This window comes from Procambarus clarkii, chromosome 71 (assembly GCF_040958095.1).
Source record: "Procambarus clarkii isolate CNS0578487 chromosome 71, FALCON_Pclarkii_2.0, whole genome shotgun sequence".
NCBI classification, from domain to species: Eukaryota; Metazoa; Arthropoda; class Malacostraca; order Decapoda; family Cambaridae; genus Procambarus; species Procambarus clarkii.
Genome location: NC_091220.1, coordinates 10846565 through 10860187, shown reverse-complemented (window position 1 = coordinate 10860187; position 13623 = coordinate 10846565). Strand labels below are relative to the sequence as shown.

At 50.0% G+C, this 13623-nt stretch overlaps 1 protein-coding gene across 1 annotated transcript in view; it reads right to left on the bottom strand.

The window, feature by feature from the left end:
* Window positions 1-13623, bottom strand: part of LOC123745519 (uncharacterized) — a gene marked incomplete in the record, with an annotated part of 145466 nt that overhangs the window by 21202 nt on the left and 110641 nt on the right. Inside the window, 1 exon segment of the mRNA XM_069311973.1 lies at window positions 6764-6934. Within this exon segment, the coding sequence (XP_069168074.1) occupies window positions 6764-6934 (171 nt within the window).

Below are 13623 nucleotides of genomic sequence, written 5' to 3'. Positions count from 1 at the left end.
CCATCGACCGGGTCAGGCATCCAGAAAGGTAGGTGCTCTAAAACGAACCCCTATTCTGGTGAAAATATTGCTACTGAAAGCCAAACTAGTGGAGAGAACTCCCCAATTGAAAACGAGCAAGCGAGCATGATGTCACCACGCTCTGCTGTCTGTGCAACCTCCCAACCCCAGGAGGGGGAAGGGGAAACCCCAGACCCTCACACCGGCTATCCACCCTGCAGTTCTGGGGCTGGATGTCATAAATCACGAAGAGTAAAACCGCCGACCGGAGAGAGGGAGGGATGCCAGGGAGCCTCCAGGTCTCACCCAGAAAATGGTGTTTCATTACATTCAGTGCTGATTTTCTGGAGGGGGGAGAAAATACTGCTGGCTCCCTGGAGCTATGTATCCAAAGACAAAAACAAGAGGGACTTACCCAGGAGGCAGCTCACCCTCGCTCCTCAATGCAAAGTCGAGACAACTGACTGCAACCGCCAACCCAATGTGACACAGGCCTGACTAGGCCCAGGAACGTTGTCAAGGTAGCAAGCAGCCAGGACCCTGTTCGATCTCCAAAAACCCCGTGCCCGAATGTGAGCCCAAGACATGTTACCGAAGACGACAGCCAGTGCAGCAAACTTATGAACATCGTGGGCACGAGGATATAGACTGCAGGCTGTCTAGACCGAATAACTCTAAGGATGACCAGGGAGATCCAATCCCTGGAACAGGAAAGAAGGGAAACTGGGTCAACCCAAAACCCAAAGCTCATCCCCGGCCACCAAAGCCGTGGCTCACAGGTAATAGCGGAGAGCCGTAACCGGACACAACACATGATGCACCCCCAGCCTGACCAACCAAGCATCAACAACCCAAGGACCCCTCTGGAATGCAACAATCTCATTCTTCACCAGAAAAGAAGGAGACCGCTGCAACCGAACAAACCTACCACTAGGACCAAAAGAGCAGGAAACCTCTTTTATGAAACCTGGAATATGAAACTTTCAGGAAACCTGAAATATGCTGGAGCTCCCCTGATGCAAGTGTTGACCCTAGGGGGTGTCACCTTTGGAATGTCCTGGAATGTCCCGGGTAGTGCGGGTCTCGCGCGCGTGGTGTGCTAAAGTATTAAGAAGAAGGTTTTGGTGGTTGACAGTGTCAAAAGCCTTATGTAGGTCCACAAATAACCCAACAGGGAACTCATTTTTATCAAGAGCTGTATGTATCAAGTTAATCATACTAATAAGTGTATCGTTAGTGCTTTTTTTTGGGGTCTGAAGCCATATTGACAAGAGCTAAGTATATTAGCTGCTTGTAGATTAGTTTTTCAAATATTTTTGACAAGTTTGGTAGAATTGATATAGGTCTGAAGTTCTTGACATCAGTGGGATCATCATGTTTGTGGACAGGGGTTACTCTCGCTTTTTTTAGAATATCTGGAAAGGTTTGGAGTTCAAGTGACTTGTTGAAGAGCAATGCAATGGCAGGAGCTAAAGATCTGGAGGCTTTTTTGTAAATAAGAGTTGGTATCTCCTCAAGGGCACTAGACTTGGTTTTAAGGGAAAGGATTATGTCAGTAACACCAGTGGAATTAGTAGGCATTAGGTACAGAGACTGTGGATAGTTACCTGTAATATAGTCCTGAATATTAGTACTGGAAGATGGAATATCATTTGCAAGGGATGACCCAATGGATGAGAAGAACCTATTGAACTCAATAGCAGTATCAGAGGCTGAAAGCAGACCATCGTTATTTGACAGGAGTGTTGGTTTGTTATTTAAAATCTTCTTTGATCCTAATATTTGTGAAATTGTGCTCCATGTTTTCTTAATGTTGCCCTTTGTGTGGGTAAATTTATCTTCGTAGTATTTAATTTTGGCTCTTCTAATTATTTAGAAGGACCAATGGACCACAATGACTACTCTCCTGTGGAATGACTCCAACTGAGCCAGAACCCGAAGCAATAGCTGGACCGGGTGGAAGAGGTACAGGTAATTCCATCTCGAGCTGTCCTGTCAAAAGGCGTCCACTGCAATAGCCTTGCAGTGAGGGAAGGGCGCCACATAGACTGGGAGATGCCGAGACCATGCTGACAGGATGTTGGACACGCCCCAGACATGAACCACACGGAGAGCCAAATCCCAAGAAGCCACTCGAAGAGACCAGTCCCAAAGAGGCAAGGACCAAAGAGAACTCCCATGGTTCAGGCAATGAACCTCTGGAAAACAGTCCGAATGGAGCTGGATGGTCAAACCCTGAGGGACCCGAACCCTCTGAAGCAACAGGCAAACCACCGCAAACTCCCGCACCATATTGTGAGCACTGGTCACAGCGTCCGTGAACACATCGAGCGAGGGCTCAGGTAGGTGCCAAGGCACTGAACCATGAAAAACCCGAAGAGGAAACCGGCAATGCAGCAGCTGACACAAGGCCCCCTGGAGGTCGAACCCAGCGATCGTGAGAGAGGCAGAAGGTACATCCCCAAAGGAACCAGAACAGCCGATGAAGCCAAACCCAACCCGGCGGGTAGACCATCATCGCAAAGTTCAGGCTCCTGCACAGACCCTTGAGCAACCGCCGACGTGACCCAGCCCCCCTCCCCCGAAACAAGCCCATGTAGGGCCACAGCCGAAGGAGAGACTCCAGAGGGAGAGACAAGGAAGCGGTCCGAGAGTCCCACACAAGACCCAGTCAAGTTCAAACCTGGGAGGGGACCAGGTGGGACTTCCACCAGTTCACCAGGAACCCGAACCTGGCAAGCTGGGAAAGATCCAAATCTTTGGCGAGCAGACATATGGATCAGCTGGGAGCCCTAGACCAGTCAGTCTTCGAGATAGGCCAACACCCAAACACCTAATAGACGCAGACGGGCCACCACAACCTGGGTGAGGCATGTGAACACGCGAGGAGCCAGATTCAACCCGAATCGGAGACAACGAAAGCAGTAATCAAGACGCCCCACAAGAAATCAAAGCCAGTCCCTGAACCCCAGATGAATCAAGACGTGCCAATATGTGTCCTTGAGGTCCAGGGACACCATGCAGGAGCCCGACTCCAACAGAAGCCAGACCTGGGACAGAGTGGTCATCCGAAAGCAGGGGCAAGAAACCCAGGGGTTCAGACGGGACAAATCCAGAATGAACCGTAGCTCCGCACAGTCCCGTTTTGGTACTGGAAACAGGCGGGAAACCTACCTGAGAGACATCGTCGTTTCGACCACGCCCAAGCTCACCCACTCTGAGATGACCCTACAGAGCACAGGAGAAGAGGCCTTGCCCTGCCAGCCCCAAACCCCCCAGAGGAGGAGGGGCCACCTTACACCACCACAGACCGCATGAAAAGACCCGAAAAGCCCGCAAATCATGAGACCAGGTGCGAGCGAACAGAGCAAGCCTCCCCCATCGCCCAGTCAAAGAGCAATCACTGCACTGACCAGACGCAGACGGAACCGAAGGCAGCACTGCTTCCAAACCTGGCACCTGTGGCCTACCCCGATGAGCGGAACCCCGAACCCTGGTATGACCCTTCCGGGAAGAACCCCCCTGGGACCCCCGAGAACCAACTAGTCGGACATTGGACGAAGAAGAAGCCGCATGCAAATACCGCTCAACCACAGAGTCCACAAACAGTAAGGGACAAATGAGCGAAGAAAACCAGAGCCAGGGCCCAAGCAGATTCCAAGGAGGAGGCGAGCACAACCTGCCGACACGCGAGACGTGCAGCAAACAACCATGACACTGCATCCTTCAAGATCGGCACAAACAGTTTCTGCAGTTCAGATGAAGCACGAGCAGCCGAGACCAAGGTACCAGACCCGGGAATGGCCCGAAGCGCCTCTACATTCTCTGCAAGCCAATCTAAATTCAGCTAAAGGAGGGAAAAGAAAAGCAAGACCGAAGCCAACAAGCCACTAGTGTGCAAGTCCTCAGTCACAAGCGCAGTCGACCGGGAGGGAACCTGCACGTGAAGCTGAATCGCACCCACATCCCGCAGAAGGGCAGGGGCGAACAAGCAAGTATTAAGGTGCTCAAATTTGCCCCCAGGTAAACCTGGACCACCGTCAACCTCATAAACCTGGAACCTCATAACGAACCCAGTATGGAGACGAAGAAGGAAGACGGATCCATTATGGAGGCATAATCCGGGTTGCGCAGAAGGTAAGCTGCAATAGCCACCTGCACCTCAGTATGCAAGACGCAGGAAGCCGAAAACCTCTGAAAAGATGGAACCGAAGGGCCTGCAGGGATACTGAACCGAACCCGGGGAGGAGCCGAACCTAAATCCAACTCGTACGCAGAGGGGTTGGGGGGAAAAGAAAACCCCACTCCTTATAACAGAAAACCCCACCCAGAGGGTTGGAAAACCCCAGGTGGGATCCAACAGGGCCCAAGGTCCCCAAGTAAGCTCCTCCCTAACCCCGGGAACCTCCACATCAGGCCCTGGGGGCGAGTCATCCTCCAAAGCCCCGGCCTCACAAGAAAAAGCCAGGACGGCCGGAAAAGCAGGAAGAGAAGGGGCCCACTGGTCAGACCCCAGAGCCACAGCTGGAAGAATGGACTCAAATGTCTCCGTCGCCACTTTGGGAGGGGCAACCCCCGAAACTGGCCGAGTCCCAGAAACCTTTAAACCCCGCCCTGACTCCGAAGCCCTCAGATGCTTTGGAGCCGGAATCAAGGGGGGGGGGGTGGAATGAACCACAGCACGGGAAGAATGAGGGGGTGCGAAATGAACCAAGGCCAAAGCTACCAACGCCCCTGAAGTCCGGGTCCCTATAAGCAAAGCGGGGCAGCCTCGGGACATCCGAGGAAGCAACCAACCTAGCACGTTGCAGCAACCTATACCTAGCATGCAATGCCTGAGCTGTCTGTACCCAAATAATGTCATCAGTTGATTGGGTGAATCGAGTCACAAACAAGCAACAATGCTTGCAGGACTCTGGGTCAAAGGTGTCACCGACCCAACAGGCAGCATGACAGAGGCAAAAACAATAAGCGTCACCCTGAGACAAGGGGACAGAGCAACCCTCAAACTCACACAAGACGAGAGGGGACCCAGGGGACACCATCCATTGGACCTCGTGCACCCTCATGGGGTTTCCCAGGGCCCCTAGTCTGGTATCACTAAGGGTAAGCCCAGGGTACTGCTAACTGGCACCCAAGTCTACCAACAAACTTCTAAAACTGAACCTCTGGGACGTGTCTACTCATGGGGGACCAAGCAGGGGATCCCACCGAACACCGGAGGTCAAGACCCTAACATAACTGGGGGGGGGGGCAAGGGACACAAGGCAGAACCCCCCCCCACCAGGCAGAAACAAAAAGAAAGAAAAACCCTGCAAGAAGACAACATACCCAGGAGGAACAGAGCCAGCCACTGTAATAGGTGAAAACTAGTTGCGCAGTACCCCGTGCCCCCACCAGTAACTACCACTTACCCCCAGGGTAAACAAGGGAGGAACCCTTCCCCCCAAGAATCGAGGCAGTCAATCACTGAGCAACAAAAGACCAACAGAGGTAGACCCCAAGTTGACTTATGGAAGATAACCCCAAACCCCAAGGGAAATACTTGCAGGGCACTCAAGAAAGGGAACCCTAAGCACATGCAGCCCGAGTACCTGTGAATATTACTCCCAGCACGCATGCCACCGTAAGAGCAGTACTGAACACAAGGCACAGCACACCACACAGAGAATCTGGAGGTGGAGCCACACGACCATGCCACAAACACATCAGCCAAAAACTGGAGGGTGGATTGCCAGCGCGGTGGGTCTGAGGCTTCCCCTTTCCTCTCCTGTGGAGGGGGGGAGCTGTGCATGGAGCGCGGCTCGTGTGACGTTATGCACGTTTGCTCATTTTTATTTGGGGAGTTCTGTTCACTCGTTTGTCTATTTTTGCCTTTTTAACCAGAATACGGGTTTATTTGGAGGCGCTTACCTTTCTGGGTCCCTGGCCCAATCGATAGCAGACACAGAATACTCCAAATACCATGTGCATTTTTACAGGCTATTGCTCCTTGTGCCTCTCTAAGGGGGGCCAGGTTCTGGCTCATGGTCCCTAGTAGTCCTAGAACTCCATACACACTGACTGATGCCAAAGTCTAATGATATACATATCAGCCTGGATAGCTCCGGGAAGCCGAAGGGGTTCCCCCCAGAAAGGGAGAAGAAACATCAATTCCAAAAGCTAGCAAAAGAGGCTCCACTTCCAAGGTTGAATAATACAAGATAAATATTTCTTCTTGGTTTGGGGGTTGATCTCTGATCCCCAAGCTTCCCCTCATCTAGTAGAGAGTCAAGTTTTGGTCCTCGGTCCTAGTAGACACAAGTGGGTCTCAAGAGGCCCATGCACCTCCCTAAGGCTTAGTGGCCTGTGATAGAGCTACATTCAAGGGGGCCCTCTCACATGAACTCTTGAGAAAGTTTGTGACCATAAGAAAACGCCAGAATGAAGAGTTCTCGAGTTAAACGAGGCATTTTATATATAGGGTATTCTGTTTTATACAACAACATTTACACAGCTGGTTTAGAAGGTATTGATGAATAACCTTCAGTGACAAAAATATAAACACTTTAGAATGCTTGAGGTGAGCTACTAACAGTACCACAAGTGTTAAACTAAGATAAATAAATAACAACTGTTATATTGTTTATTACATTGGTTTTACAACAATGCTGTAAAACATCAATGCTATGTATTCTCATAAACCCAATGTATCATCTTGTATATAAATAAATAAATAAATAAATAAATATAAAGAAATACTGCACAAAATGAGACGACTTGCCTGCAATCTGCACGTGACAAGTGGGGCCAGAGCAAGGGCTTCGGCATCACCAGCATGGTGGAGGAGGTCGTGTGTAAGGTCACAGCCCTGTCGTAACCAAGATGCTGTTTGACCTGCTCTCTGAGACTCGGTCACAATGCCTCGCTGAGCACGTTCGCATGCTTGGCGCACCTACTCAAAGAGACAGAGGTGGTTTAGATTACAAGATAAAGAATAGTACACTGGAAATTATTAAATGTAAAAAGCAGGATGCAAAGCATCATACAACAACCCGTTCTCGCAAATTTAATAAGTCAATATTGACTTATTAAATATGTGCATAGGTGACATACTTAACACAATAGATACCCTTAAAAAGATTCATAGAAAACACCGACCTTACCTAACCTACTTAGTATGTTAAGATAAGCATCTTATTGCTTCGTAATTACAATTATTACCTAACCTATAATAGGTATAGGTTAAGTAATAATTGTAATTACGAAGCAATAAGATGCTTATCTTAAGATACTAACAAGGTTAGGTAAGGTCGGTGTTTTCTATGAATCTTTTTAAGGGTATCTATTATGTTTAGTATATCACCTATGCACGTAGTTAATAAGTCAATATTGACTTTACGAATTTGCGAGAACGGGTTGCATACAAGTATGACTGGTTTAATGTAATACAGGAAATACAAATAAGACAGTAACTGAAAAGTTCTTTTCTGAACTCCAATCAACATGAGTCAAGCATCATCATTATCCTCAATGCAGTAAGCAAGCTTTTTATACTGCCCCCACTGGGACATATAAGAATGAAGGGACAATTTGCAGAATTCTCAATCCAACCCTGAATGATCACAAAAATCATCATTGAATGTAATGAAATGCCAATTTCTGAGTGAGCCCCATTGGCTTCCTGAAGCTACTACAGTGGTACCTCGATTTACGAATGCCCCACTTCACGAACTTTTCGGGTTACGAGCCCAATTTCTTTGGAAAATTTGAATCAGGTTACAAACTTTACCTCGGGATGCAAGTTTGTTGATAAGCGTATGGCTGACCTAGCACGTGGTGGCATGGGGATCGCGCCTCAGTTTACCAGTACCCCCCGCCAAGTGACTATCCTGCCTGAATTCTTTGCAAGAATTTACATTTTTTTTTTTTTTTTGGAGGGGGGGGGATTTTTGGCTATTTAAACATAAAAGTTGTTATTATATATCTTGCCATGGGTCCCAAGAAAGTCAGTGGTAAGGTTCAAGGCAAGAAAATACAAGTGAGAAAGAGTATAGAGGAAAAACAAGTGATCATTCGTTAACATGAAATGGTACTAGTGTTGTTGAACTAGCTAGACAGTATTACAAATCTTCAGGGGAGGAGGAGGAGGAGGAGGAGGCAGTAGAGGATGTTCCTTCCTCATTAATTAAGAAAATGTTTGCAGTATGGGAAGAACTGCAAAGTTTTGCTGAAAAGAATCACCTAGATAAAGTTGCAGCAGGCCATTGCATTGATCTTATTAATGACAATGTGATGTCTCACTACAGACAAGTGTTGGAAAGAAGGGAAAAACAATCTTCAATGGAACGATTTCTAGTGAGAAAATCAAGCAGTGAGCCACAACCAGTTCCTAGTGGTATGCAGCCAAAACGTGCCAGAGTGCACCCCAAAGAAGTCCTCACTGCCTGATGTTATAATGGAAGGGGACTCCCCTTCCAAACAGTAACACCTCTCCTCCTCCCCCCTCCTCACCATCTTCCATACGCCATTTTGGCCGAATATTGAGATAACTTTATCCGGTCACGATTTTGGCCGTATAAGGGCATTTTCTGGATGTTCGAATCCCGGATAATCGCGTGGTTACAGTATATACCTTTTCTTTCAGAAGGAGCTCCGTTCCCTTTGCTGTTGTCGGGGCGCTGGGGGAGCAGCTTGCTCTGTTCGCTCTCGCTTTGTCCCGAAGTTAGTGGACGTTTTTGGATGTCTTCCAGCCTCTGGTGGTGGCGGACGACTTTTCCCCCTTTGGGGGGTTCGGGGCTGGCGGGGTAGGCTTCTTCCTGTGTGCTTCGTCATGTCATCTTGGTGGATGAGTTTGGATGTGGTCGATCTGCCCCATCCTTCCGGGGTTCCCGTCTGCTCTATGCAGACACGGGCCTTGCAGATCTGCCGTTCTTCTGGATTTGTTCAGTCTGCGCCCTGGATTCTTTGCTCTCTCCGGAGGACTGTTGTCTCCGGTCCGGCTTCCGTTGGGGCCAGGTGCCTGGATGGTGGCCCTGGACCTCTGGGTCACTTCTTGGCACAGCCCTCTCCAGGGTTCAGGGACTGGCACAGTCAGTGGTGAGGCTTCAAGCTTGCCGCTTTTGTTGCCTTCCCTAGTTTGTACTTGGCACTTGGTGTATTTACGCATCTTTACCAGATCTTGGTGCCCTGTCTACGTCTGCTCGGGATTCGGTGTCTGGCCTACCTCGATGACTGGCTGGTGTGATCTCCCAGTCGGTCCGCTTGTCTGCTCGCCAGGGGTGTGGTTCTTTCCGGATCACCATGTTCGGTTTCTTGGTGATCTGGAGGCCGTTCCATCAGTTTCTGTCCCGGGTTCGGAACCTAGCTGGGTCTTGTTTAGGGCTCTTGGGCTGCTCCTTGTCTTTCCCTCCAGAAGCGTTGCTGTGACTGTGGTCCCACCTTCGGCTGTTTATGAGGAGGTCCCGGGTCGCTAGGCAGTTGCTCAAGCGGTTGTGCGGGAGTCTGAATTTCGACGTGCTGCTCTGCCCTCAGGGTCGGGTTTGGCTTCGGCATCTGTTTGGTTCCTTCAGGGACTCCCTTTCTGCCTCTCTTGCAATCGTTGGGTTCGTCCTCCAGGAATCTTGTGTTGGTGCTGCATCGCCAGCTTCCTCTTTGGGGTTTTCGGGGTTCCGTGCCTTAGCACCTCCCTGAGCCTTCGCTCGATGTGTTCACGGACGGGTCATCTTTCGGCTGGGGCTTTGTGACCATTGCTCACCAGGTCGGCCTGGGATGGTGGGGTCTGTCCATCAGTCGGGCTCACAGCACGATTCAGGATCTCGTGGCTGTCTGGTTTGCACTTTGGAGGGTTAGGGTCACTCGGTGCTCTACCATCCAGCTCCATTCAAACTGTTATCCGGTGGTTCATTGCCAGAACCATGAGGTTTCTCTTAGGTCATTGACCTTTGGGGTTGGTCCCTTCCAGTGGCTCGTTTGCTGGATTTTCGGGGTTTGGCTAGCTGTGCAGTTCATGTCCGGGGTGTGTCCTGCATCCTGGCGGACAGCCTGTCTGTTCATTCCTCTGTTCGCGGATTGGCCTGTCATCGCCGACTCGTTCGTTGATTCTGCCGGACATATGGACTCCTGGCCATGGACATCTTCACGTTGGCGTGGATTCGGTGTCTCCCATTCTATATGGCGCCCTTACCTGCCTGCAAGGCATTCACGGTGGATGCCTTTCGGCAGGACTGGTCGAGGTGAGGGTACCTGTTCCTCTTCTCCTGGTCCAGTTGTTGCTTCAGGTTCTGGCTCAGTTGGAGTCCATTCCCTAGGAGAGTAGTCCTCGTGGTCCCTTGGTGGCCAGCCCAGCATTATTTTCAGACGCTGCTCGATAAGTGTCCGAACCCCGGGGCATTATTCCACGGCTCCGCCTCTTTTGGCAGGTTGGACCAATCCTGTACGTGACTGGTTCGGCCTTCTCCTTGGCTCTTCGCGTCTGTTATTTTGATGCGGGTGTATCACTATATGGTGATCAGGTGGCTTAGTTGATGGTGTCCCACCTGCGAGCTTCATCTCGGCAACAGTATGATGTTCCTGGTGTTTCTTTTCGCTATTTTCTTGCTCTTCGTAGGTTGTCTTCTCTTTCACATCGGGTTGTCTTCTCCTTTCTTGGGTATTCAGGACTGTTATTTGATGCTTCTTACTGTCCCTTCATTTCGTGCGGAGCTGGCGGAGCCACTCCGGCTTGCGTTTGGGGTGGACGTCACATCCGCCCCGTTCAGTACACTTTCTTGTGTTGTTTCACCTCCGGCCTGCTCATGCATTGCCTGAGCCATCCTGGTCCTTGATCAGGGTGCCCTCTTCTCTTTCTTCTCAGTTTGTGGTAGCCTCTTTGGTTCAAGATTGTTTTTCATAGGCCATATTTTGTTGGCATGGGCCTCTGCGGGTCGGGTTGGGCGGCTCTTCTGGTGCAGGGATTTCTGCTCTTTTGGTACTAGTGATAGGTTTGTATGTTCGCAGCCTTTCTCCATCCTTCTGGGAACGGTCGAGATGCCTGCTTTCCAGAGGGGTCCTTGGGTTATTGATGCTTGGTTGGTTCGGCCAGGGGTGCGTCATGTGTTGTCTAGTTGTGGCTCTTTGCCGTTACCTGTGTACCGTGACTGGGGGATGCGCTTTGGGTTGATCCGGTTCCTCTCGTTCCGTGTTTCAGGGCTTGGGTCTCCCAGGTCGTCCGCAGAGTTTTTAAATCTACCAGCCTGTGGTCTATCCTTGCGCCTGTGCTGTTCGAATGTTTGCAGCTTTCGCTTCCATGTTGGTGACATCTAGGGCTCATTTCGGGTGCAAGGATTTGGGGGTCGCACAGGTTCCTGGCCGCTCGTTCTTTGTGCACGTGTCTGCTCCTGTGTGTTCATGTGTTGCCTTGGGTCGCAGGTTGCAGCCTGTTCTCTCGGCTTCGTGTTGTGGAATTTGTGGCGGCCGCCTCCCGGGTCTGCCCTTTCTTTTCCTTCTCTTTGGGTATGAAGTTCCAGGGAGCCATAGGGGTTCCCCACAGAAAACCAGCATTGAATGTAATGAAACGCCATTTCCTGGGTGAGCCCCGGAGGATCCTTGGCAACCGTCCCTCCCACAGGTCGGCGTTTTTTTTGCGTTAGTTGAAGCTTGGCTTCCGAACTGATGCTAGGCAGCTCGCCGTGCGAGATCTGGGGGCCCCCCCTCTCCCTCTCGGGGCGGGGAGGGCTGCGCGGACGATCAGCGTGGCAGTAAAGTGTGATGTTTGCTTGTTTGCTTGTTTCCTTGGGATTGTAGGGAGTTTCTACCTCTGCTCGATTTTGTGTTTTAGTTTTTTACCATGTGAGGTTTGTTTTGTTATGCCTACCGTTCTGGGTGCCTAACCCTGGTCAATGGCAGATAAGGAAAACCCCAACCACAAGGGGGTTTTCCAGGACCATTGCTCCCTGAAACCTCTCTGAAGGGGCCAGGTTCTGGCACTGGTCCCTGGTAGGCCTGAACTCCTTAGCTAATGTCCCAGTCTAATATAACATACATTAGCCCGATTAGCTCCAGGGAGCCTCCGGGCTCACCCAGAAAAATGGCATTTCATTACATTCAAGGCTGGTTTTCTGGAGGAGTCCTGGTGGCTTACTGAAGCTATCTTGCCGAGTTTGCTTCATTCTAAAAGGTTACATCAGCTGCATAAATTCTGTTTGGACTTGTGCCAGAATGTTGCCTCCTCATAAATGCATAGAGTGAATGACAACATTCCATGCCACTGGGAAAGCCTCCAGAAAGTCAATGAAGCTTTATGGACAACAGGAGGGCTCACAGAAACTGAAATCCTGAAACTGATAAACAACTTGGCAAATGATTCAGACAGATCAAGGGATTCACTTAAACTAGCTTGAAATTCATTAGACCTGATCACCACCACCAAGTGGCTTGGCTCCCACTTGCAGCTGGCTTCCCTAACTAGCCAGTTCTAGAGCTCAAGTACAACTCAACAAGAAACCCTGATACCTGCAACTGGGTCAGAAGGCTCAACTGCTTCCAACACTGAAGTGGATGAGGCCACCCCCAGAGGAAGCAGAACTTCATTTCAACCTAAATCCCGACTCGACACCAGACTCTCAGGTGCTTCGAAGTTGGAACCGGTCGGGAAAGACCAGAAGCAGAGTAAACAATACCCACAGGAGAAGAAAGAGGAAGTGCAGACTTAGTTTAGGTGGCAATAAGCAACACTTCAAATTCTTAATCCCTAAGCACCATAGGGGCCAACATCAGGACATCCAAATGATCATACTGCTGCGAATGCCTAACATGAGTAAATATCACTTGTAAAGCACCAGCCACCTGATAAGCTTCCAAACATGAAGCAGAATCAGTCAAAGCAGAGACCCAATGAAAGCAAACCTCACAGGAATCAGGGTTGTAGTTGTCACCAATCAAGCAGGCAGCATGTCGGAGGCAGTAAGAGGGGTAAGAGGGACGATGGGCAGTAAGAGGCATGCCCATCGTCCTTATCAATACTAATAAGGACGATGGGCACCCTTTGAGTCTGCACTTTGAGTGAGTGCAGACTCAATGGATCAATACATAACATACCACACCAGAGATCTGCGGGAAAATTGACAGGGCCTGAAGGAAACTAGCCAAACAGGACAACCAGGCCACTTACCCACTTACTGAAAGAATATACGGTACACCAAATGGATCCAAAACCCCAAGGCAATGAATGGTATAGTTGCGTGCCATATAAACAAGCGTGTGAACCCCAATGCACCCTGAGTAAAAACCAAACAGAATGCCCTCAACCAAGGTCTCAAACAGAGAAGTCAAAGACTCATGGACAACCCAATGTGAGGCTCTCCACCCAGGTGGCCAGACTTCATGGAGTGACAAACTCCCCCTCTTCCTATTCTTAACTAGAATAGGGGTTTGTTTTGGGGATGCTTACCTTTCCGGGTACCTGACCCGGTCGATGGCAGACATAGAATGCTTCCAACCACATGAGGACTTCTATAGGCCATTGCTCCTCGTGCCTCTCTGAGGGGGGCCAGGTTCTGACTCATGGTCCCTGGAAGGCCTAAGAACTCCATTCACACTGACTGATGCCAAAGTCTAATATTAGCAATATCAGCCTGGATAGCTCCAGGGAGCCGATGTGGCTCC